This window comes from Danaus plexippus, chromosome 23, assembly GCF_018135715.1.
Source record: "Danaus plexippus chromosome 23, MEX_DaPlex, whole genome shotgun sequence".
Lineage (NCBI taxonomy): Eukaryota > Metazoa > Arthropoda > Insecta > Lepidoptera > Nymphalidae > Danaus > Danaus plexippus.
This window is the reverse complement of record NC_083551.1, coordinates 2103890-2130936: the sequence shown is the minus strand read 5'-3', so window position 1 is coordinate 2130936 and position 27047 is coordinate 2103890. Positions and strand designations below refer to the sequence as shown.

Sequence of the window (27047 nt, the reverse complement as noted above, 5' to 3'; positions counted from 1 at the left end):
TTCTTATTTGAAGGAATCCGAATTCATAAGCATGAGGGTCGCGAGGAACGGTCAAAAGTGCCGCGGACGCAAAAATGTGCATAATTGGTCCTCATCAGATGAAAAAAACCCTTCAAAAAGTCGACCTCCAAATGTTTTGAAAAAGTGCAACCTTATAGGGTGTTCCAGATACTATATAATAAAAAAAAAAATAACATAAAACAAAGTAAACGTTTTTAATATTTAATCTGTATCAATACACGTCAAGTAATAGCTAAAACAAAATGGCGACTGTTTAACGATTACCACAAAAATATCGAATAACGATTCTTTCTAAATTAAATAACAAATTTTAACTGAACTTACATTATAAATATATAATAGAGTTTTGCTTAGTAAAACGCCACTTTCTTTCCATTGAATCTAAAGTCAAAATATTTAATAATTTTAATTTTAAAATAAAAAATAAATATCAAATTAAATCAACAAAAATTTATTTAACATTATACACACACACACACACATACACACACATACACACACACACATTATATATATATACGAAATACAGATACTTGAAAATATCCTGTATATTGTTGCATTTCTACATTGATTCATTCAAAAAGTTAAAGGCTAATCGCTCGCCGCGGGCTGGATTTATTTGTTTTTGGATAGCAATTATATTTTATTTTATTAAAACATCGCATGTTATATCCTAAAACACTAATATTTCCGCGAAACACGTCTGATACGCCATTAAACGTTTATAATACGTTAGTTATTAGTTAAAAAACGCATTCCCTGACCGTGGCTCTGAACGATTCGGACGTAGAACAATCGTTTGGTTAGATTTATTTAACCAATTCAATATAATTTTTGTTTCTGTTAAATCGTCTGTAAACACATTTTAGAAAGTGAATAATAAGGCGGGATTTAAAGAAAAATATCAAAAATCCTTAAATATAGACACTGAAATATTTAACAGTACTATTAGGAAATAAAACTATTTATATTTATGTCTAATTATAAACAAAACAGCAATTTTGAGATTACTTATAGTTAAAACTATTTCGTGATTTTCCAGTTTCAAATGAACAAAATCCTTCTCGTGAATCTGAATAAAAATTAAGTTATGCGTAATAGAAAATATATTATTATAATTTATTATTATTAAATACTTAAAATATTTTTATATTTTTTTTTTCAAAAATAAATCTCGATAATCAAAAAGGTCCTTATAACCTGGTCTAGTTTACATTCTGTATAGTAGTAATCCATTTTCCTAACCTCTAATTTATACGGACGTAAAAAATCATTGAAACAGATAATTATAAAAACAGTACAATAAGAGTTAACTTATATTAAATACTATAATTAAATTTAATATTTCTTGATATAATGAGATCTAAGACTTTCGCTAGTATTCATGAAAAAAATAACTAACATTTTTCTCATTTAATTCACACCTCGTCTGCCCTTGATCACGGTTGCTGAAAAGTAACATAAACGTCGGGATTATGTAGTTTTAAAATAATAAAATACGCGTAGTATATCCGAATAATATTAGTTTTATTTTCTTGATATAATTTATTTTTTTCATTTATTGTTAAATTAATAATATTATTATTGTAAGGATTTCAGAGTTGCTATATAGTATTAAGTCATATTATTCTATTCTTACAATAGAAAGATTCTGATTAATAGATTCAGTTTTAAAGAAATTCTAGATTATTTTTAATATAAAGAAATCAAAATAGATAGTTATATATAAAAAAGCTAAAAGAATAAAAAATAGAAATAAAAAAGATAATATTTGCAACAGGAACTCATATTGTATTATTTAACAATCATACTCTCACTGTTGTATATGTGTAAATAATAAAAAAAAAATATTTTTAAAGTGAATACATCTTCCAAATGCAAAATATATTCAATATGAAATCCGATAAAAAACACGCATTGTTTACGGACATAGCAAAAACCTATTTAAAAACTTTAATTAACAAACACTATATAAGACTTGTGAAATTAATTTAAAACCAAGCGAAATTAAAACTTAAAAATTATATAACTGTCATTAATTAAAAATTTGAAGTTGGAAAAGAAAACTAGCATTAACGGACAAATATTTAACATAGCCGCCATGTTTAAAAATAATTATGCAAAATAAGCAATTCCAAGGCTAGTATAATAATCGATAAATAATCGGCCGGTTTTTATGACAGAAAAAAAGCATGCAAAACATCTGCCGCCAAAAAGACAAACCACTAAAAATCGCACTTGGCGCGAAAAAAAAATGTCATCTGCATACAACATCTGGACAACAAAAAGTCACGATAAAAATATTTATTCAAATAAAAAAAAAAGTATGACCGAAAAATCGCAAACATCAAATAGTGTTTAAGTTTTTTGAGACAGCATGTGCCAAACTTCCGCTATGCTGATAGCAAAGGTTTTATGAATAGGTAATTATTGATACAAGTAGAAGATTAAAAACTTTTTCGATAATGTCGCTTAGTTTGGTTTAATTCCAAATTTAAAAAAAATAATAATAAGAATTTTTTTTTCAAATTAAAATAAATAATTATCTATTTCATATTGTATTTTGATTGTAAAATATATTTAAGTAGCAAGTTATTTTTTTTATGTATTTTTTTATTGTTCCTATAATTTCTATGTTAAAGAATATACAAAAACATAATATTCTATAAAACCTGCGTCCATTGCATCTGTCAGATTCAGATCATTGTCATTAGGCACATGTTCGATTTGAAAAAAATATAATAAATTTCACTCAATTTAGCCAACAAAAGATAAAAAGTTTTGCATTCGTTTCCGTAAAAAACGAGAGTCTGCGCACGAGCTCGTTGTTTTTTCACTTCCATCTGAGACGTATTATTGTACAACAATTGTTGATCAAATTAAGAAAAAGTCTATTCGTTTGAAAGGAAGCATTATATGGACATGATTTCTATTTAATCTGTGGCAGTTTCCTGTCATAGAATCAGTCTTTATCCGTGTTAAAATCTGGAAATATTGTTTGTTGTTAAATTTATGTTACTAATAAGTTTTAAAAACAGAGAATGGCTATAAATAAGACAAAATTAAAGAAATGTTTTTCTCAACTCAATTTTTATCAAAATAAATACGTTCAATATCACATCCACGTTATGAACTGGGCTTGCACAAAACCACGGAAGTCGCCGCAATATGCCGCCTCTTCCTGTCTCATTGCCAAATTTGCTTTTCATCTTTTTTTTAATATATATTTTTTTTTTAATTAGAAGGCATGACTCGTGCCAGTCAGCTGCGTATCTACAAAATAGTCCCAACCATTCGAGCTTTTACTTTTTATCGCATCTTTTTACAAAAATAATATATATATATATATATATATATATATATATATATATATATCAGACAATAAAATTATTACTTTATTAATGAAAGCGTGGTAACAGAAAATAGGAGATGCTTTTATTTTATAAAACTATTTTATAAAAAAACTACGTGAACTTATAAACAACATTAGTAATATTATAAACTAAAAATATATATAGTTAATTTGTACAAAGTTCATAAAAGTATAGTTTACGAGACTTTATACAGACATAAAACCGTAAATTTCTTTCCTTTAATAAATGTTCTCTTTTATGATGTATCTGTCTTAATCGAGTAACATTATCACCTACATTTAAGTCTAAATATCTGTAAATTTTTTTACTATAACCTTAGATAATAACTCATAAGTTTCAAACGCTGTGAAATAAATTCAACGCAAAATTACAAGATTAAATTTTCAATATGTATTACGTTTTTTTAATTTATTGAACATTTAAAAAACAGAAACCAGCCAAATGGCGCGGAAGGGCCGATCCGTAAAAAAATGCGATCTCGTGCCAGATAATTAAGGCCTTTGAGGAATCGTTTATTAAAAAAAAAACTTTTCGCTTTACCTGACATATCATAACTAAATAGTTTATAGGATGCTAAGTTTTTTTTTTTTTTTTTGGAGAAAACTTAATAAAATTATTATCTGTACAAATATTCTATCGTTTTTTTGTATAAACGAATTTAGTGATATATTTCTCGTGGTTATTTTGAATTTTCTATATTAAAAAGCGCAAGTACTAAATTGATTCCTCAATAAAAAAACATTGACCATATTTTTCAAACACCTTGTATATTAATTTGAACCGCACTCTGCGAACGAATATGCTCGATATGTGATCTGTGAAAAAAAAAAAACGATCTTCTAGTTTTTTAAACGCCAAAGAAATTCTTGTAAAAAAGGTCGATTTCGCAGATGTTTATTTTATAAATTTCTTGCACGTGGTATTTGTGATTTTTTGCGCCGGCCTGTGAGGTCCATCAGTTATGATATTGTCTAAAACGATTACGAGATGGCCTAATTAGCAATAAATTGAGGTTAAAGAATCGGAATTGTCCGCAGCTGGCCATTTTAAAGTTAAAACTAATAACATTAATATCTTATATGGCTTAAAATTATTCCACATGTTTTTACGAAGACTCTATATTAAAATACACCATAAAAACTAGCAGAAATTAATGAATCAGAATTCATTATAATCTATTTTTATTTAGAAATAATTCTTAGTTGACGTATTGAAACCTTGCCTTTTATATACTTAAAAACGTCCATCTGTTGGTCGTATGTCAAACTAAAAATCCACGTAATTAGTTTACTTGTTTAAACAGAGTTTACTGTTTATTACTAGATGGCGCTTATTAAAATATTTACTTTTTGTACGTATAAATTTTCGATTTTCAATTATGATTTAAAATAAATATATTTTATATATTATATGATATCTTCAATCAATCAAAGAATATAAAATTTATACAAAAAATTATGAGTGGAGTTCCACAGCGCGGAAGAACTGAGTCTTTGTAATTGTAAACAATCCTATCCACTAAATTTGAAAATAAAATACTGCCCTACATGTGTATGAAATTCAACTTAAAAAAAAAAGAAATGAACACTATAAATATTTATTAATTTTAATATAGAACAAGAAGTACGTATTTCAGCTAATTTCACGACGCTGTTTACTACGCTGCATAGTAAAAATACCATGCGCGTGTGCTTGGAATCTACCGACTCACTTTCTTTCTCTGTCCCGCTTTCTACATTTGCGTATCTTTCTCTCTCTCTCCCTCAGCGTGAAACGTTTAACGCAAACTTGTTGAATGTCGCATAAGAATTTTAACATCAATAATCATAAACAAATTTCCCAGTAATTAATAACATACAATAATTAGAAAGCACAAACAACGGCGTCCTTATTCATGGTACCGGGTGTGTGTTGGGTAAAGACGCGGATTTTTCATAAAAATCTCTACTGAAAATTTGTAATCATAATCAAAGTTATTTATTCACATTTTAATTGACATTTGGAGGTCTTTATTGAAATTAAGATGTTCCAGCGTGTTGATAATAAGAAATGCTATAAAAAATAAAGAGTCCCTCCGCGCGAAATACGCGAAACTTCGGAATGTGAAAATGAGAACAGGCGAGGGTAGAAATTGATTTCAATGAAGTCATTTTGCTTCTTTAAGACGAACTTTATTAACATCGCTTAAGGTTCAAAATTGATCGCACCTTTTAATTATCATTTTGTAGGTAAGAAACATTCAGATCTATAACATTTACCATGATATCATGATAAATGAGACGAAACCTAACAATCAACTAGTATTCACAAGAGACGTAACCTTATCCCTCGCATTGTCTATGGGATTGTTGTCACCCATTTTATAAAATTCTCATCCACTATATTTAAAAAAAAATAATGGCCTATAAAAAAAATAAGAATATTATAAATAAATTAATGTAGAACAACAAGTAACTATTTTAGCTAATTTCACGACGCTCTGTTTACTTCGCTGCATAGCAAGAATAATCATGTTCTTGGAATCTGCCGACTCACTCTCTTTCTCTCTCCTACTATCTACATTAATGTATCTTTCTATCTCTCTCCCTCAGCGTAAAACCTTTAACGCAACCTTGCTGGAATAAGAGGTTGCACTTCAAAAATACTAATCGTACAGAATAACTAATTAGTTACATAAACGAATTTGGATTAAACTGTTTTTTATTTACAATTTTCATTATTAAATATTGATCATTAAGAAAAAATTTAACAAAAATTTTATTATCAGGTATTAGACGTTGAACAACCATCTCAGATAATCTGACTTTTAATTTAAACTAACATTATGATCAAACAAAAATCACATACAGAACCAAAACAGTCCCTCACTTTAATTGCAATAATTCACTGACTACTTTCTTATATTTCACTAACGTGTAGATAGTCTTTGTTTCGGTTACTGATCTCTTCACCTCGAATAAATTTTAATACGCAATTAAACAAACAAAAAACGGTATCGCTTAAACAGAATCATTTAATACGTCCTCTTAAATATCCTCATTTGTCTTAACACTGCGAGTTATTAAACTATAAGTTTTGTGTATTCACAACTAAGTTATCAAACATTTTAATGTAAACACTATTGAAACTGTCATGTCTCTTGCAGCTGAACTCCTCGGTCGTGACGCACACGGGTTGGCTCCCGTCATATTGTCTGCTGTTGTAAGCGATAGCCAGTCGTTTCACTTCATCAACAATATCCCTCAAACACGCACACTGCCAGGGGTTCTGGTTGAAGTAGAATTTGGTCAACTTGGCCCCGGAGTTCCTCAACTCCAAACAGAAGTTACTTGTCAAATATGTCAGCTTATTGTTGGCTAGGTTCAAATTCTTCACTGACGTCCCACGGAAGCTGTTGACGTTGATGGTCGAAATTGTATTATGCGATAAGTCGATGTTTGCTAGATCCTTCATGTCCTGGAACAGCTCTGCTGGTAATGCTGTCAGTTTATTACCTCGTAGAGTAATCGACTTCAGTTTTTTTAGCGTTTTGAAGACGCTTCCCTCTATTGTTGCAATATTATTATCTGCCAAGTTCAAATGTTCAAGGTTATCTACATTAAGAAACATCAATGGGTCGTCAATTTTGCTAACATGATTGCTCGCCAGGGAAAGTGTCTTTAGAGATTTCAGGTTATTTTTCATAACAAACAGCGGCACATCATTGAGCAGACACTTATCCAATACCAGGGTTTCCAGAACTTGGAGCGCGTTCAGGAGATGAGAGGGGGCAGAAGTCAAACGGTTCCTGGACAAATCCAAATACATCAAATGGAAATTCCTATCAAATATATATGGATTTATATTATCACCGCGCAGCAGATTGTTGGATAAACTGAGATGTTTTAATTTTTCCAAAGGGTCAAACACACCTAATTCAATATTCTCCAACAGGTTATTGGTCAGATCGAGCGTAGAAAGATCCGGCAATTGGTCAAATAAGCCAAGCGGAAACTTTGATAACGAATTGCGTGATAAATTTAAGTGTGTGACCGTTTTAATGTCGTCCAAAACACCTAGCTTCAGTTCGGATATATTGTTCTGTGAGAGGTCAATATATTTCAGCGAAGCCATATTCTCGAATGCCTCATACTCCACACCAGATACTCTACAGCCTCTGAGAGTGACAGCGCTCGTCCTATTGTTATCGGAGACGAGTCCTCTCGTTAAGATGAAATCTTCCTCTGAAGATGTGCAAACTAATTCTGTTTGTTTATCAGCTTTATATTTACATTGTGGTGCCGCTTTTATGAGGGACCATGTTAGACAAAACCAAAAATATTTAGTAAGTTCCATCTGAAAAAAAAAAAGTCGTAATATATATTATTACGTTTACTTTTATTTAAAAACAAATGCCATCAGCTAATATTAAGTTAACAGTGTAAATATTTTGTTACAGAAAAAAATAAATAATTTCCAAAAAACCAAAAAAAAAAAACGAATTTTAGGACTACTTTTTTCGAAGTTAGTTAATAAAAGAAAGAATGACCATCAATATTAATTGGTTTGCGTTTGTCAATGATATATTTATATGATTAATCTACATATATATATATTAAGTTCAATTAACGAGTAAATCCTATATGTCAGATCTCGGGACTTCCCTATACGAAAACAAATCAACGAGTTATTTGAACAAACCCGATTATTGTTAGTGTTATTATAAAAAATAAAAATAACCCACCTCTCACAGCGCCAATACTTTATTCGTGTATAACCAAAACTCTATGTTAAAAAACACATACGATTCTGTCTTTGTCTAAAACCTTATAATATTTTACTCCCCAACAGTCCGTGCGGAGGCGGAGCAAGTACTGGACGAAACGGCAACTGTCTGTTGTATACTTATTGTAATTTTTTTAACAGATTCACTAAAAACATGTCTGTCAAGAAGTTGAAAACAGTATAGCAATATGAATAACAACATTTTTAATTGCATTACAAACTATTGAGACGCCATTTAAAAAAAATAACAACTAAAATCTTCATAAATAAAAATATATTGTCTTTATTTTTTTTTATTGAATAGACAGTTTTTAAATTAAGATTGTAAGCGTTAAGGAAAATGTTATATATATTATACGTGTTTCCGATTTTTTTAATACATGTAAATTTATTTTCCACAACTTAATTATTTTAATATTATATGTTATCTTATTAATGAGAATAGTATATTTCTGTGTTACCATATAAATAAATGTTCATAATACATATATGTTTATAATGTTGTTATATTTGTTAGTGAACACGTTTTAATATAAAACTTTTTTTGTGTAGGTCGTTTTAATTTTTTATTACATCACCATTTTATAAAATGTCAACTTGAACTCGGTGTTGCCCGCGTTTTAGATAGCTTACGATTGTTTATAATTTTTTTTATAATTCCCAATATTAATATTATAGTTTTTCTTTATAACCGGTATTTTGTAAGTGGATACGGTCGGGACGAGAGAATATCAAGTAATGGTAATATACTATACACATCAACATTGCCTAGGGATATTTTATTTTTGTACCTTATTATATAAAATTCTGTATATATTTTGTTAAAACAATAATAAATGAAATTTAAGTTAATATTATGGTTTATACTTGCAATACATAAAAGAGATGCATCAAAGATTTTTAATTTAATTTTTTGTGACTTTATTTATGGGTGTAATTTTTACCTTGTACATAATGGATTTTGAAAAACATAGAATAAAAAAAGAAGGCATTAAATTAAACGTAATAATCAGTATTTCCTCCCCTAACATTAATTTGAGTTCGGCATCGGTTATTCATGCTCAAATATTAAGTTATCCAACTCGAGCTGTGGTATCTAGCCCCAGGTTCTTTTCAAGTGCAGGAAAAATTGGTCTTCTGTAACCAAATTTGGAGAAAAAATTACCATAGCTCTTTGTTGTAACATGTCCCATGCGTCTTAAATGGGATTCATGTCGGAGGACTGAGCAGGCCAGTCCATAACCCTGATTTCATGTTCCCTAAGCACAGCTGATACCAGCTCAGCCGTATGGGCACGAGCATTATCGTGCGTGGATTGGAAGTCCTGGCCCATTAGTACCCTGTGTGGGATAATCACAGGGTCCACTCCCTCATTGCGGTATTTCAGTGCATTCACGTTCCCTCTTATCCAAATGAGATCGATTCGCGCACCGACACGAATATCAGTCCAAACCATAATAGTGCCGCCTTGATATAAATGGACTTCTTGTGGATGCTGGAGACGACTTCGTCTACCAGGAATCACCAAACCGTTAATCTTCGTCAATCCGGATGAAATGCAAACCGAGAGTCATCAGAAAAAAGCACCATGGACCATTGCTCGTCACTCCATGCGAAATGTTCTCGAGCCCACAATAGTCTTCGTCCGCGATCGCCACGCCGCTAAGCTGGAACCCGAGGTGGTCTGCGAGAATGAAGACCAGCTTCATGTAATCTTCTTCTAACAGTTTGGTCACTAACCAACAATTGGTGGTCAGATTGCAGCCTTTGAACCATTTGCATAGCTGTAATACTGTGTTATCTCCTAGCGATATTTTGAAGAAAACGGTCTAGGAGTGGTGATGCGATATCTACTTGAATGCCGTTCAGCGACATCGCCTGTAGCACGACATCGTGACCGAAACCGGGAGATTACATTTTGGTCGGTTTGCAGAGTTTCAGCAAACCACGCTATGTATAACGCCTGCTTCCAACATGCCTACAGCTCTAATCTGCTCTTCCCTTGACAAATGTCGACGTGACATAACAATAGACGTAACACGCGTTGAAATTAGGTAAATTGATGAAAAGAAGAATATGTGTAATCACTTTAAATTTTTCAGAACTTCACTGTTTTATTGTAACATGAACTAATTTTTCGACGGCCAAATTTGAATAATTAACATTGTTTTGTTTCAAAACGAGTTTTTTTTTTTATTTTTTTGAATTTGGAAACAAGTGGTGGAGAAGAAAATATTTAATATACAAACTTTTTTTATACAGTTAATAGTTTTTAAGTCGGGAAGTCTTTCATGTAATTTCCCTAGACATTGTTGATTTATATATAACCATTCGTTGATTACCAACGCTGAGTCTAGACTAGCTCTCTTCAAGTCTCTGTAGTGCGAGAATCGGTCTATGTATAGTTTTATACCGATTTGTTACCAGCTGTCATGTTACGCTTATCGTGCCTTTTTGTTACATATATTTGTATTTTTATTTAGACCACTCTTTATAACTATGACCGTAGAGATGACGTCATCGTTTATAATCTACTACGTATGTCTGCTTTTTATGCCAATTTTTCAAATTTTCAATAAAGTTCAATATGAAGTATGCAATGGGAATTTTTTCAGGATTTGAACCTGCAACCTCCGAATTATCGCGTTTCAGTTTCTTTAAAAAAATTATAATATAAGAACTATATTAAAAGAAACTTTTTTTTCTTATAAGAAAATTATAAGAAAAAAATAGAATATATATGTATAATTTCCTCTACAGCCTTCTTCATACATTAGATAAATATTTGATAATTTTATATCACATACTCAAAATGATATAAAATTATATATATATTAATTTATTTTATTTATAGTCATACAGTAATATTATCTTAATTATAAAATCAATAACCATCACTCATATTTACATCTCTATTATTTCATCAAAACCCTCTTAATCACGAACATCCTTGATCTATAAATCACTAAGACAGCTCCATAAAGCTGAAAGACGAGGCAGGTGCTGAAAATTGGGAATGCAGTATTGTTACATGATGCAGATGAAAAAGCAGGTGAAGTGTCAACTGTCTTTACAACTAAAAAGAAATATTTTAAGTAATTTTCATCGTTCAAAAAAACACTTATCTTAAACCTTATAGTATAGTCATTCTTCGATAAATTGGTTCATACGTTGAGGCTCATTAAAGGTACAAATGTATTAAAAAGTCACACACACGCACGCACGCACACACACACAAACATAAAACATACACACGCGCACACACATAAATACATACAACAGCCACGTACACACACGTCAGTAATGACTTACGATCATTCTGTTTCTGTCGTAAGCATCTATAAATGACTATTGAATCATTGAAAATAAATACAGCTTATCCATTATATTATAATAGACATTCCGTTGGTATTTCTTAACGAAGAAACAACATTTACACAAAAAACAGAATATACATACAAAATAAAGCAAAGCTAAAAATACATCCTAATAACACCCAAACCAAAACAAGCTCGACCGAGTCCTTTGTAATGAACCACTTATTTACATTTATATCAAATATAAAAAATAAAAGAAAAGCCGATAAATTTATTATAGATTTATTACTAAACATTTTTATATTATGGATCAGTCGTTTCCGTCGATATTTCTATGACTGTCGAATGTCTGTGACGACCCGGAGTCATAGCCTATGGACACGTTCCTAAGACCTGATGCTTCGTCTTGAGTTGAAATTTTTGTTAGATCCATCTCGCTCTTCAACTGCTGTATTGATTGTATCACTTCGTTTTGGAAGTTCATGTTAAGTTTGTACAGCTGTTCCGAGTGTTCCCTCTCTCTGCGTATTTCGTTTTTGTAATGGGAGTCTTTGTATTTGTCGAATTCGGTCATTATTCGTACCTTTGATTCGTAAGTGTGTTGCACCATTGACACTAAAGCGAATAATTTTTGGATTACCTTATCTTTAACTTCCTTGGATATGTTTGGATCTGACTCGAGGTCAGTTTTCGCGTCCAAGGCCAGGTCGTTAGCTGATGACGGGAAGCCGAGAGGGGATTTATTGGTTTTTGAATTTGGATTCACTTCTGGCTTTGGTGACATCTCTTTTTCTTTCTTCGCTGTGAACGCTCCATGCGTGACAACCTCCGTGAAGTAACCGGAACTGGGTTTATGTGACTGATATACAGCTGTTATCTTGTTAGCCTTCTGCAACAGCTCGTTGTTTTTCTTCTGGATGTCCTGATTGGTTTTCTGTAAAACTACCTCTTGGACCTCAACTTGTTGGTCACCGTTTTTCCTAAACGGACTGCCTGTTCTGTTATCAAAGTTGGTGACGTTCATCTTAGACATGTTCGACTTTATGATGTACTAATGTGCCACTACTTCTGTCACCACCTCCACGCAGCGTGGTGACATACGACGAACTGAACTGTTTACGTACTTAACGATAACCATATTAGTGTAGGTTTCGCTCCAAAGTTTTGGTTCGTCACCAGTCACCACTTCCTAAGTGTGGCAATGAATTTATTATTACGTACCAAAGGAATCCGCGTAGGTTTGAATGCAGTTTGCATTGAACTGTGAAGTCATATTTAGTCAAGTGTTTGAACGGCGCTGACTAGTGTAAATAAACCGACTAAGGCAGACGGAAAATGTACTAGGTTAATGGCGCTGTTCGAGATAGCGATTAAATTAATTAAAGTTATCAATTGACAGAATTCTTTAAATTATTCTTCAGCCACACATCAGCCATTTCTTTTGACGTAATATATAAACTAAATTAGGTTATAATAATAGATTTTTTTTTTAATTTGACACGACATTTCTCTGACGTGAAAAACATAACAAATGGATTTTAAATATTTTTATTGCTTGTTTTACTTCTTAGTTACCCGATACATCATGTTTTTTTAGATATTTTTTTTAACTTTATAATATTGGCTAAACCTCTGAGGAACGTAAAGGAGCGTGAAGGAATTAAATGATTATACTTTTCTTCATCTTTTATTATTTTATTAATTAAATATTTATAGAACGGAAGCATTAGAAAGAGTTTGTATCTAAATAAACTTTTTTTTAATTAAAATATGTATTTTTTTTTGGACTGTTCATATGCTGTGCTATGGATTATATAACCTTCACAGATTATAATAAACTACAATTACTCTTAAAATGCGAAATTTAATGATATAGAAATTATTTTTAGGAAATGTTTTGGTCCTATATAAAAATTAATACAAAAATCGTAGAAAGCAATACTGTTTTTATTATTATTATTAAAAACATTTCAGTCGCTGGATTGAAACCAACGATTGTTTTTAAGTCTACGCTTTTATATATTACATATAAACTAATTATTTATTGTATATATATATATATATATATGTATGATGTGCATACAAATAAACAAAATAATAAATATAATTAATACAAAAAACGTTACTTAAAGTCAAAATTAATTTGAAATAAAGGAATGATTTCTAGAATTCCAAAACATGCACAGAGCATTGCTAATAGTTGACTTGGTTGTACTATGCTCTATAGTTACCAAAAACGTCCGTTGACCCTCTTTAAAACTTTTAACTTGACGGTAGCCTCGTTGAGATAGCTATTATATATGTGCCAGGCGGGACTTGCGATCGGCATACTAATTACTAGACCGATATTGATTGAGTTCCGCTGTTGGAGAAAGTGATTGTTAAGAACTAATTGATTTTTATAGGTAACACTTTAAGTTTTAGTTTTGTTACAAATTAAACAAAAGAAAGGAAATGAAAAAGATCATTCGTTATTTTTTTTGCGGTTTACATTGAACATTGAAAGTTTAGTTTCTTAATAATCAACATATGCGAATTCTGAAAAATGTATTTAAGGCAAAATGTATCAAACGTTGTAAGAAAATTGTAAAACAAATAAAATACTCCCATTAATTGGATATAACGCTTATAAGTCTCACTTTGTTTTATTTAAAATACATGAAAAAGTGAAAAAAACAGACTTTTAGAATTTACTATAATTATTTACATTGCACCTTACAAGTAATGATGACATAATTCCGAAGTAATTTAACAGGTTATTAAAAAAAACCGCGGGAAAATGTTAGAAAAAAAATATTGCAAAATATCAGTTAGTGATTACGAGCTATTATTAAAATTTGCTATCATCTGAATTTAAAATTGTTAAATCAACTTATTTTTAACACTAGCTTTTGACGGCAGCTTCGCCTGCGTTTTAAGTTTTTAAAATTTTGTGAATATTGTCGCACTGCGAACTGTGTTTAAATGTAAATTTATATGAATAAAATTCGTTATGAAGAAATACATAATTAATATTTTGTTCAATTCACGAGTAAAGTATATATATATATATATATATATATATATATATATATATATATATATATATATATATTTGTGATACTTTTCTATGTGAAAGTTCATTTAATGGACAGTCTAAAAGAAAAGCAAAGATCATAAACGACGGTTTTCGAAAATAGGTTTCATAAAAATAACATAAGTACTCGCAAAAACGGATAATTCAAAAGTATAAAAAGTTCCCCCACAAACCAATAAAGTATATTTATTTCTTAATTCCCTTAAAAAACATACATGAAATACTTAGTTACTTAAATGTATTAATTATGCCTGCTCATTTGTGAATTACGTTCTACTTCACTATATCTTGGGCTGGATATTAAAATATTATTAAAAGTATCGGTTAAATTTAAACTGCTTTTTTTAAATACATCACGTCATTATAATAATAAACGTAACAATGGATTAAAATTACTAAGCATTTACAGGAAATGTAGTATATAAATATAATAGGGGGATTAAGACGACATTATCTCTGAGGCGACAAGTTCAGTGATAGTAATTTAGACGCCATTCCGTATGCAACATGCGCGTGCGTAGCGCCCGCCCGTCCATATAAAACAGGCACCTCTTCACACACACACCACATCCCTTTCACACACCAGCACCTCAACGAAAGTCAGACAAAGACAAAACGACTGGATCACGCTCAACTAATAGGGGTATGGTGTCACAAACAACAGAATCATCGCTGAACTGTTACGTTTCTAAAATGTTTGTATAACAAGCAGCGTTGTTGGGACTTAGGACTTTCTGACTCTAACATGTCAGAGTATTCGTATCAAATAGCTTTCCCTTACACTTGGATCGGTCAAGGGAAAAAGAGTGTAAGTGCACGTTTGAGTGGTACATACCAAGACAATCCGTACCGGAACCAGAGACAACGTTCTGAATTTGAAATAGCTGTATAAAAGCCATTGGATCCTTGACGAAACTATCACAAACTCACCGATCGTCCTCCAGTCAACACCACTCGAGAAAAAAAACAAGATGGCTTCCGTGAAAGTGGTGTGTTTGGTTATCGCGTTATTCGGGAGCGCCATGGCCCAGCCTCCCAAATCTGAATTCTGGAAGGGAAGTTCGATGGACGGCATGGTGGAGGAGATGAGATCAGGTTGCGCCGAAGGATCTGACCCCGCCGCTTGCATTAAGTACAAGGTTATGTCTCTGCTGGACAGCATCTTCAAGAAAGATTCATTCCAGGTTGGTACAGTTTTGAAACAATTTTGCGGAACCACTTACACCGGAATTCTAATCCAAAATTCAATAAATTTAATGTTTCCAGATCTCCGACGCAGTTGAGGTGACTAAGAATGGCGCTGAAGCGACGACTGGCAGATCTTCCGGAGATTTTATGGACACCGTCGAGAGCTACATCCAGACACACGACGTCACTTTCCAGCTCCCTCTCGTCGACACCAAAGTCACCGTCAGCCCTAGGAACTTGGACAACGATGAACTGTCACTGAACATTAAGTTCGCCAAGGAAGGAGCGCGCGCTGTCGGTGAGGCTCGCAAGGCCAAGCTAAAGAAGATCATCGTCCCAATCCTCGTGTTCTTACTCCTTAAAGCCATGACCCTCATCCCTCTGGCGATCGGTGTTCTTGGACTGAAGGCATGGAACGCCCTCCAACTGTCCTTCTTCTCTTTCGTCGTCTCCGTCGCCCTGGCTATCTTCCAATTGTGCAAGAAGGTAAGTTTCAATTAAATTATAAATAATTAAAATTATTTGTGTCCGCACAAGCACAATACATACCGCACTCTGTTCGCACCAAGTCATTAACATTTCGAACGGCCTAAAGCCTAACTAACTCCGGGATTTTATCCACAAATAACATTATAGTTTACCCAGATTGCTGCGGACAACACTCATCCCCAGATCGCCGCTCACGGTCCATGGGATGCCGCGTACGCTGCAACCAGACACAGGAGGGAGACTGAGCCCCAGGAATTGGCCCAGGAACTCGCTTACAACGCTTACCAATAAAGGCTTCCTCTCGCTAGACCCAAAACCGAATTCCGATAACCCCAGCGGGTAGAAACCAAAAAGGTTTTACGAAACCGTGAATGTAAATAGTGTGAGAATTATTTATTTAATTGTGCGAATGTTTCTTTGGATGTGTGAATGTAATTTATTGTTTAAATAAATCATTATAAAAATATATATATATACATTTTTTGTTTATTAAAAACCTCATTTTTAACAATGAATATTAGACTTTATTTATTCAAAAAAAAAAACTTAAACACAGCAGATATTCACATCCCTTGTAAAATTAACTGATTTTACATACGCAATAAAAAAAATACACGTAACATACAAAGATTTATGAAAATCACTACGATTTTAATACATCCTTAAACTTTCTACTGAAAGCTGATACGAATTCCAATCACACTTTGCAGAGAATGCGAAATGAAGGTCACACTACATTTGTTAAATACCAATTAAAAGGATAAGGAAATAGAAAGCCGTGTTAGAATTTATAATAATTTAAAAATGTATCGTAAATAAATCATTTTTGATGAAAAACCTTTTTGAATTGAAACGAAAAATCAACGTTTATCGACACTTAACATCACACTAAAAGACCTGTTTACTTAAGTTGTGACCATGTTTTATAACGTTTATGGGAAAATATAAAATTATTCATATGTATATTAAAATGATATCATTTGTAAGATTATGTAACATAAAAAAATTTTTTGTGTATATGTGATTTATAAAAACTAAGTCACAGGCGAAAAATTTTAAGGTGTAGTTTTAATACCAAGTAATAGGGTAGTGTTGTATAATAAAATTAAGAAGAATCACAATTTATAATTAATAAATTTACCCGATTGACTTTAACTCAAGCTATTATTTTGTATCGATAAATATTTTTTTTTTTATATCTAAACATAAATTTGATCGAAAACACACTATAACCTTATATACAAAATTTAAAAGTCTTTGAAACTTTTAATGAAAAAAGTACACCGAAGAGAACTTTATTACGCTATTTTCAACTGCTTTTAATCTTTATTTTTATTGTTACAGTGAAATACTATTAATAAACACTTCCGATAACTCTCAAGTAAACGAAAGTGACTTCATTGATATCTATATAAAATGGTTTCAAAAAATCATCATTACAAAGTATAGATATATAAAATTTATTTATTATAAAGGAGTTTGCATGTTGAAATAGCTTTCAGTTTTATGATAGTATAAGGTTGATACGAAGCAGCGTACTATAAAAATATAACCTATATAACCTCCTCCGTCTTCGCTGAGAATAATATGTTGGACATAAATTCAATTCCAAGTAAAAAAATACATATTAGCTCTAGAAAAACCGTAGTTTAGAATGCTATAAATAGTTATTTCCAATATTTTTTTGTTATTTTAAAGTGATATAACTTTTCATCTTAGATAAGGGGACAATAAAAAGTAAACATAAATGAAATAAAAAAAGTATGGTGACAGTGACTTTTATGATATATGTCAAAATATCGATTACGTAAAATATCTTTTTGTATTTTTGACAGTTTAGTGACGACACCAGAAACTTTTAAAAGCTACTTTTAATATAACGCTATGATTCAAAATTGTTCTTGTCATTTACTAAACGGACACGTATATAGCAAATGTCATACTCACGTCAAAATATACATAATAAAACGATAAATAGGTCGTTACAGTTATGCTAAGGTATGAAGCCAATGGCTTCCCCTTAGGGTCTAATTATGATTCTGCCCAGCTCAGGATATCCTTAGCTGGTGCCCTACTAACCCACTGAAGAAGCCTTAAAACTTAACACAGATTATAGCTAAGGTTGACCACAAACTAGATTTAACTTTTTTGCCGCCATCTGCCAAAGTTTTTAGATTATTTCTTTAGCTTAAATATACATAGGTTTATGTCATGTCATTCATGTAATGAAATTTACAAAACATAAATCGAAATTAATTTTTAATGTAAATTAATAACTTTTTCCCAAGCGAAAAATGTCCAGAATTTTCATTAACTATGTATATTTGATGCGTTAAATAGGTTAAATTATAAAACAAAACTACTATTCTCAATGCATATATTCTAAATTATAATAATTGTCATAGTTATGGAGTTTACGAAATCGGAATCATACTTATGTACTTTGAGTCTTGGACTTGGAAATGGCCTTTACAAAAACTTTGTAGAAATAACAAAGTCTTTTAGAAAAAAAAAACGCCACGCTTGTAGTTAGTATCAAATGATACGTATTAATAATCAATCGATTATGTCCTCTATATCTTAAATTTAAAGCATATTATTCCTTGAAAAACAATCTGCGCCAAGAACGAGAGTAATATCGATGTCTGACATTAGTATTTCGATCACGAGACTACGGTATGTAGAATACAGCCAATGTTATCTAACTGGGCTGTTTATTTATAATATATAAGTTAAATCATTAACGACCCCCTTAAATAACAATGTTTACTATAACATAAATATTTTTACAGAAGAAGCTGCTACGACAATATATGGTTACTGTAAACATTATTTAAATAATAAATATTTTTAATTGAAAAAATTGTTTTTTAAAAAATTTATGAAAATAAAAATAAACAGAGATGTGTAAACAGTATTTTAATATGATTCGATTAGATTATAATTGCTTTTTTTTAAAAATAAAACTAAAAGAGAATAAATCTATTTGATATCTTTTTAAATCTTCTGCTAATTGACGGCACTATAAACATTATTTTATTAAAAATAGTCAAAGTCATACTAAATATATACTACTAATATTTCTTAATTACTATCAAACAAAGTATGCAAACATAAAAATTTATTACAAACATCAATGGCCGCCAAACGGAAGTGAAACAGTAATTTCACAATCCGGACATGGCGGCTAATGCAAATGGCGGCGCGGTTGACATACAGAATAGATTCCAACCCTTATTGCATAATGAGGAGTCAACAGAAATACACGCGAGCTTTTTGTTAAGCAATGAGTTTCACTTTCCTAGTAGAATACTCCCCACAAAATGTAAACATGATTTAAAAAAAGGTTTTATATATATTATAAAAAAAATAAATAAATTATCAATGGACGTTCGACAGACAATTTCAATGAGTACTCACTGTTTTATTATTCGTCTCTGTGAACTAAAGTTTTCTTCGTCCTGAGTATACTAAAGAATTTTTATCACGACTTTTATTATTCCTCGACATGTTGACGAGAATCTTTTATTAGTTAATATTTTTAACAGTATTAATGTGTAGCAAAAAATAACACCTTCGAAAAATTTGTGACAACGTTTTTACCATAAATTATTTTCATTTTAAATTGTCCAATATTAATATTCTTAATTTGTAAAAAAATTCTTAGTTTTTAAAAGAAACTTTTCCTGGAAATTAAATTCCGACTCCTAAATGGTTTGTAAGAGTTCAATACTCTCTTCTGATAAAAAAATCATTTCAGAAACTTCATACAAACGTAAAGACATTTTTATTAGTAGTATTGAAAAACTATTTTTTTTTTTTATTTTTGTTATTATCAATATCAAATAATTTTTACTCGTCCGCCCGTGATCACGGTTGCTGAAAAGTAACCGAAACGTCGGGATTATGTATATATGTTTTTTAAAATAATAAAATCCGCGTACTATATCCGAAAAATATTAGTTTCATTTAAATGAATAAAACTCGCGAATATCTTAGATTTCATTAATTTTTACAAGATAATAATAAAGCGTTTTTTGATCTAACATAACTTTATCAGTCTTGGCTTGCCTTGGACTCTTTGCAAGATATCTTTCCTTACACTTAATTAGTTTAGCAAAATTAAATCCTTGGGGACAAAAAAATAAACAAAATTTTGAATTTATATTGAAATTTAAACTACTGCATATGATAACCATAGTTTAGTTAGTTATTTAGTTTAGACTTTAGAGTCATCACTAATTTCTTGGTTACACGTCGTGGTGGCCTGGAGGCAAAAGGCCCGCCTCTCATACATGAGGGAGCGGGTTCGAAACCTGGTAAGTACCAATGTGATCTTATCCGAGTCATATGTACTTTCTAAGAGTATTTAGACACCACTGACATACGGTGAAGGAAAACATCGTGAGCAAACCTCGTCTTATAATTTCAAATTATAAGATTGAAATCGCCAACCCGTCTTGAGCAAGCATGGTGATTAATGCTCTAACCTTCTCCATGTGAGAAGAGGCCTTTTTCCAACAGTGGGCTCTGATAGACTGATGATGATGACTATTTTCTACCAAAATCCTCAATTTAAAACATTTTTAATATCACACATAAACTTATGAGGGCTTAAAATATTATAATTGTTCCAAAATAGGTTAGTTATACGACACAGATATTTTAAAATGGCTCCTTCAATGTGATGGCTAACACGATTTACATGTATTGTATTTATTCATCATTGAGAAGAAACTTCTCAGCATTCCATGGATTCACTGTGCGGGTGCCGGTTCCATCGCGTTGCATTGAGAGGAGCTTTAACATTGTCACAGTTTTTGTTTAAAAAAACTATAAATAATAAATAAATATAGTATTTATTGTAAATGTTCTGTTTTGTTGTATCGGATATGATGACGTTTTTAAAGCATATTGTTCATAGATCCCTTTAAAAACACATACATATCAGAACGCCGAAAACAATGCCCGCGACAACATCAACACGCAACACTATCTCGTAACCCCCGAATAATGGTTATATAAAAAGCTCGTACGGAATTACAATTATCTAAGAATATTTTTGTGACAAAATTTACAAAAACGCGATTTATATGTAGGTACGGACCGACGCGACGGTGAGAGTTGTCGCTCCTCGCATATTGATTCACACTTGCTTCAACATTAATCAGTTTGTTCTTCACAAACATAATTTTGCGGTTATTAATGAAACATACAAATATATTTATTTACTCGTCGAAAACAACTGAATGCCGCGTTCAACACTAGCTGTGCTGTTTGAAAGCATAACAATGTTCAAGTGGGTCGTAATACTTTAATTAAAAAGTATATATATAATAATATTAATATAACAGTCACTCTCACCAATCGTACTTTCTTAAATGAAATTAAATAGTTTGCCAAGTATGATGACGATTGTTATTCCGACCGCGCCCGGGAGCCGCGTGCCGTGCTGTCCGAAGGAACACATATAAAAACCAAGTCCATTGAAAAATTTAATCATTGTTGCTCCATTAACCGGACGGGGAGTACGTCTAATTAATTAAAACTAATGACAAAGTGAAAAAAGGTTTATAAAATGAAGTGTACCTACCTGATCCTGGCTACAGCGGCCCTGGTTAACGGTTTCGCCATCAAAGACAATGAGATAGAAACGTCTCGTTTAAGCACAAGTGATGATCTTCTTAACAGTGTTATAAGTGATTGTTTCGGCACGGAGTCTCCGACGTCCTGTCTCAAAGTGAAAGTCCTCTCTTTCCTGGATACGAAGCTGGGCGTGACTTCCGAGTCAGCCAGGGCCTTCGATGACAATAACATAGATAAAGTGATCTTCGACCGCGTCGGAAGAATTCTTAACTCCAACGAGTTCAGAGTCCAACTCCCGGAGTTCATTTTCCAAAACGCGGAGGTTTCCTATCGAGCTGATAGAGGATTAGACGTGGACTTCCCCGAAACTGAGGCTGAAAATGGCGAAGGTTTGTTAGGAAACAATTTAAACACAAAAAAAAACAATTAATTCACTCATAACTAATAAAACCTTCTTTTATAGCTCGAGGTATCCTTAAGAAGAAACTGTTGCTGCCAGTTCTCCTTCTTCTCAAACTGAAGATGAAGGCGCTCATGCCCATTCTGGTGTCCATCATCGGCATCAAGGCCATTAAGGCTCTGATCCTCAGTAAACTGGCCATAGCACTCGTCGTTGGATTCCTTGTATACAACCTCATAATGAAGAAAGGAGGTAATGAAAATTAATTATGGTAAATAAAATAATGTGTTAAATTTTATAATTAATGATTGATATTTTCAGCAATGCCAATGATGATGGCTACTGAAGCTCCCCCCGCCGCTCAATATGGGCCTCCTGCAAACCAGTACGGACCACCATCCACCCCAGCATCAGCCCCTCAAGATTCCTACAGCCCTCAGTGGGAGCCAGCGAGCTCGGGTCCTTACGCCAGGGTATGGGACCCAAGTCAGCTCGCCTACAGCTCTTACTATCCCGGAGAATCAAGCTCCTCGTCATCTTCAAACCAATCACCAAGCTACTCTAGCGTTTCTTCGATCGCCTCATCATCAAGCTCGTCTTAAACCACGTTACCTCATTGTATATACGTAAACCCACGAACGAACGGATAGTGTATAGATAGTTTATTTATTGACTATTTATTTCCTTATTTATAAACACAATAAATTACTGTTGTCAAATGTCTTCCATTATTTATATAACAGAAAGATATACACGAAAAAATTACAGAGCTATCCTTAATACCATCAATCTACAAATTCTAATTACGCTGGCAGTTGTATTGCCAATGGCAGATACGTTAAATTATATTTGAACATTGTAAGAAAAATTCTATGGTCTAGCTTATATTAATTCCAGATATGTCAACCAAGAAATTAAAAAATAAATCGAAAACCAGAATCATAATTATCAAAAATATAGTATACCTAACTGGCTATGATAAATACCCCGCCAGTAACATTAAGTAATGACTGAAGTTGGCAACAAAAACCGTCACATTTAAAAAGTTAGCCAACACACGTAACATTAGTTTGAATCGACATCCACTAATCACAACCAGTGTACATTTTTACATTAATAAAGTAGGTATTAGTTTTCGGTAAAAGGCTTATCTTTGTTAATAATTTTTCGATAAGTTTCCAAATGTACAAGAAATTATTCGTTAAGTAGATGTGCGTCTGTGTGTGCGTTAAATTTATCGTGGTTATGTCTGCGACTTCGTTCCTGTCAGTTTATTATTTATATAAAATAATAAAAATACGTACCTAATAGTTCTCGTTACGTCAGTTGTCTGCCAGTGGTAGATTAACGGGACAAAAATCCATTGCGCGTGAAGTCCGTCCGCGCGGAAGAAGTTAAACTTCGTAATGTTGGAATGACAACAGGAAGGGGGTAGAAATAAATTTAGTGTGTCTTTAACACAAACTTTATTAACATTACTTACTAGTCACAATTGAAGCCCGCGTGCTTTCGACCGTCACGCATTCCCTCTCGCTCTGTCTCTTATTATCCCCTCCCAGGAGCGTTAGACCTTTAACGCAACCTTGTTGGAAGTCGCATAAGAAGTTTCACTTCAACATATAAAAAATAAAAAAATAGTATCACAACGTGTACCAAACGTCTATGGTACATCCATGAAAGAGTCATTATTTTAATGTTCAAAAGAAAAAACACTTAATTCTATTATTTATTACAAAAAAAATATTAAAACTATGTTAGGGATTAAATTTAATTATATTAATTTTTGTAACAACACTTTATGTTTTCGACAAGATTTATTTTTAAATAACGACATTAAAAATTACAAAAAGTGTCAAAACAAAAAATTCTATATTTTATTCTTTATTGTTTTATAAAATAGATTATTTTATGATATCAAAGATTTATCTAAACTTCTTTATTCTTCATCTTATAAAACTTCCGAGTGGTTCTCTTCTGTTATACAAACATTTTCATAAAACACATAAAAATCTCACCAATGTTACTTAGCGTTGCAGACGTCGCCTATTGAACAATTAGAAAAAATAATATTTAAAAAAAAAAACAGCAAAGACAACAAAAAATAAATATTTATGGCCTTTGCCTTTTCCCACCCTTTCCCAAATAAGGGTGGCAACACACCCGCAAATTTTTTTGCGGATGTCCATGGTTGACGGTACTACCTCCATTAGGTAGGCCGTCAGCACGTTTGCCCCCTTTCACAAAAAAAATGTGATTTAAAAAAATATAACAAATAAATAATTTGGAAAATGTCATTGACATAATTTAAAGTAACTAAGTACATATGTTTTCAAATACATGTTTTCGTAGTGAATTCCGAATCTCATAGAAGGAAGACGAGGGTAGTTGCACGAATAAAAAAAAATGTTTATTATATATTGGAATTTATTTTATGAATAGAGTGAAAGATTATTATTATTATTGCCTGTGTTATAACAAACAGTTACAATATGGAAAAGTGAAAAAATATTGTAGACATTGGATGTACGGTTTTCTGTTATTGTCACAATGTTTAATTCCATAGCTCGGTTTTACGGCGCGGGATCTACAGGTTCTTACATATTAAAAAAAAAAACAATGATTTTTACAATATTATAAAAAGTGTATATTTTGCGTGAGCGACGGGAATTTGGTACATTTGATGCTTAGTATTTTTTTTTTCTAATACAGAAACAAAAGTTATGACTTCCTTGTTGTTATTATTAAACCGTTTCGACAAGCTCACTTGCACAAGTTTAATAAATAAAGATCTTTTATTAATTCATGTAACAATAGAATATTAACCTACACATAATAATAATAGAAAACAAAAAAAAACTTAAATACTTTTGCTATTAAATTTCATTTCAGTGAATGGCCAAGTAACATACTCAAGACAACTATTTTTGTAACATAACATTAATAACGAAGTATCTTAACCTTAAAATCGATAAATACGTACATATTCTATGTATATCCAAATCGCATGCTGTTTCTTTATACACTCAATATAAAAAATATTCTACCATGGACCAATCTAACCCTGAGCCTAATTAGAAGCATAAAAAACATGAAAAGGCCCACAAACAATACTTATTTTGTACTCGAAGGTGTGAAATAAGTCGACTGAAACCTTCATCGACTTAACACAATATTTCCGAATATTTTTATTTCATTAAATTTCAGAACGGAATTATTTAATTAATCTTTTTTATAAATGGCAATAGTTTGACATTTTAACCATACAGAAGTCATTGTATGCGTTTCTCATTTAATTTTTAATACATATATTATACTAATAGGATGTGGAGATGATATCTACAGTGGAAAGGTTAAAGCTATATCTTCACAGCCTTCGACTCTACTAGGAGTGCATATAATAATGAGATTAGCATAAAAAGGCTACTTTTGGCTGAAAAAGGGTTTAATGAAAACAGATTATAAAGTCGTCAAAAATTTGACAACATGCCTACGTCTAAAAACATTTGGAATTAAGCTTTTATCCATTATAAATATTCTATTACTATTATATTAAAAATTGTTCTCGAAATTAATAAAATAATATATAATACTCTTCAAATATTCTATTTTAGCTAAATGAATCTAACATTTATTTCCAGAATGTTCCACGTTATAATCTTATGGAGTAGAAGTTAACCCTGTTAACATACAAAACAGGTATTATTTTTATAAAGAGAATATATTCGAGAGTAATATAAGAATAGTTTTAGAATCGAGTAAATGTCATACTTAAAACTATTTATTATAAAGTTGAAAATGTTTCAAAGGGTAAAATTAAGTACGAGTTAGAAAAAGTTACAAATACTAGTAGTGGCTTATAAAACTGGCAGTGATATATATAATGTATCCCCTAGCTAAAAAGGTAGTATTTTATATACTACGGAAATATGAAATATGGATGAATATATCTTTAGCAATGTTACGAGACTTTTGTTAAAGAGGATATTATTAAAAAACGAAGCGACAAATGAGTGCAAATTTCTAATCCGCTATTTTAATTATAAAAAGGAATTTAATCGATAAAATATTAAAACTCCGGCAATGGGAATCGATATTTTTTTTAATATAATGTGGCCTTCCTCCGGGCACAGACGTGCACAGTATATTCTGCCAGTGTGATTATAATTATTTAAACTTAAACACACTGATTGTCATTGTAACTCAAAAAAGTGTGTTTAAGAAATATTGTTCATTGACGAAATATTCCACGATTCCAGTGTGATTGAAGCCATAGCATAAAATATAAAAGAATAAATAATTTTAAAAAAGAAAAAATAGAATAAATTAAAAAAAAAAGATTTTTCTCAAAAGACTAAAGTTCATCAAATCTGAAGATTAACTTATTCGCTAGATTACATATAAATTGTTAACCATTTTATGATTAATTCAAACCTATTTCTATAATATATTGTCACTGTAATATGCAACGCTGTTTTAAACACGTTAATATTACTATTTTGGTTGAGTCTGTTTGTAAAAAGTATTTCTCGATATATTTTATTATCTGTGTAATGTCACTGGTTGGTTGCTGTCAGTTGTCTTCGACAATATTTTATTATTTGTTAGTTGCTTAATAATGCTGTTGTTAATGCAAGTATTAAGTATATTTAAGTAAATTTAAACGTTATCGGAATTTATTATTCAAATTTCCCTTTCGATTGAAACATACTTCTATTAACAATTACAATCTATTAAGTATTCGTTATAAAATCGCAGTTATATTTATCTATTGATACAAATATTTTTTAACACTACTCTCAATACCTAATATATAAGTTTGTATTATTTTTATC

General features: G+C 31.4%; 4 protein-coding genes across 5 annotated transcripts; 2 read left to right on the top strand and 2 right to left on the bottom strand.

Annotated features, from left to right (window-relative positions):
- Positions 1–6390: 6390 nt before the first annotated feature.
- On the bottom strand, positions 6391–8283 carry LOC116774914 (insulin-like growth factor-binding protein complex acid labile subunit). Its single transcript, XM_032667696.2, has 2 exons — positions 8119–8283; positions 6391–7730 (listed from the first exon to the last, which is right to left on the bottom strand). The coding sequence occupies exon 2, from the start codon at positions 7728–7730 to the stop codon at positions 6462–6464; it is 1269 nt and encodes a 422-aa protein (XP_032523587.2). The 5' UTR covers positions 8119–8283; the 3' UTR covers positions 6391–6461.
- Positions 8284–11742: 3459 nt separating this feature from the next.
- Positions 11743–12734, bottom strand: LOC116774909 (uncharacterized). Its single transcript, XM_032667690.2, has one exon. It carries the CDS (start codon positions 12507–12509, stop codon positions 11787–11789), a length of 723 nt encoding a protein of 240 aa, XP_032523581.2. The 5' UTR covers positions 12510–12734; the 3' UTR covers positions 11743–11786.
- Positions 12735–15327: 2593 nt separating this feature from the next.
- LOC116774939 (uncharacterized) lies at positions 15328–16699 on the top strand. Of its 2 annotated transcripts, none has more exons than XM_032667726.2 (3): positions 15328–15736; positions 15819–16226; positions 16377–16699. In XM_032667726.2, the coding sequence occupies exons 1-3, from the start codon at positions 15524–15526 to the stop codon at positions 16518–16520; spliced, it is 765 nt and encodes a 254-aa protein (XP_032523617.1). In that variant the 5' UTR covers positions 15328–15523; the 3' UTR covers positions 16521–16699. The 2 variants fall into 2 exon arrangements, with proteins under 2 accessions (XP_032523617.1, XP_032523618.1); XM_032667727.2 differs by having other exon boundaries at positions 15459–15736; positions 16386–16699.
- Positions 16700–21726: 5027 nt separating this feature from the next.
- On the top strand, positions 21727–22938 carry LOC116774943 (uncharacterized). The gene is made up of 3 exons (XM_032667733.2): positions 21727–22204; positions 22279–22467; positions 22537–22938. Exons 1-3 carry the CDS (start codon positions 21808–21810, stop codon positions 22815–22817), a joined length of 867 nt encoding a protein of 288 aa, XP_032523624.2. The 5' UTR covers positions 21727–21807; the 3' UTR covers positions 22818–22938.
- Positions 22939–27047: the final 4109 nt, after the last annotated feature.

Excerpts from the sequence above, each read along its gene's own strand:
- LOC116774914 (XM_032667696.2), bottom strand. The coding sequence starts at position 7,730 with ATGGAACTTACTAAATATTTTTGGTTTTGTCTAACATGGTCCCTCATA.
- LOC116774909 (XM_032667690.2), bottom strand. The coding sequence starts at position 12,509 with ATGTCTAAGATGAACGTCACCAACTTTGATAACAGAACAGGCAGTCCG.
- LOC116774939 (XM_032667726.2), top strand. The coding sequence starts at position 15,524 with ATGGCTTCCGTGAAAGTGGTGTGTTTGGTTATCGCGTTATTCGGGAGC. Across the intron at positions 15,737-15,818 it reads TCAAGAAAGATTCATTCCAG|ATCTCCGACGCAGTTGAGGT; the intron begins GTTGGTACAGTT and ends TAATGTTTCCAG. Across the intron at positions 16,227-16,376 it reads TCTTCCAATTGTGCAAGAAG|TTTACCCAGATTGCTGCGGA; the intron begins GTAAGTTTCAAT and ends ATAACATTATAG.
- LOC116774943 (XM_032667733.2), top strand. The coding sequence starts at position 21,808 with ATGAAGTGTACCTACCTGATCCTGGCTACAGCGGCCCTGGTTAACGGT. Across the intron at positions 22,205-22,278 it reads TGAGGCTGAAAATGGCGAAG|CTCGAGGTATCCTTAAGAAG; the intron begins GTTTGTTAGGAA and ends CTTCTTTTATAG. Across the intron at positions 22,468-22,536 it reads CCTCATAATGAAGAAAGGAG|CAATGCCAATGATGATGGCT; the intron begins GTAATGAAAATT and ends TGATATTTTCAG.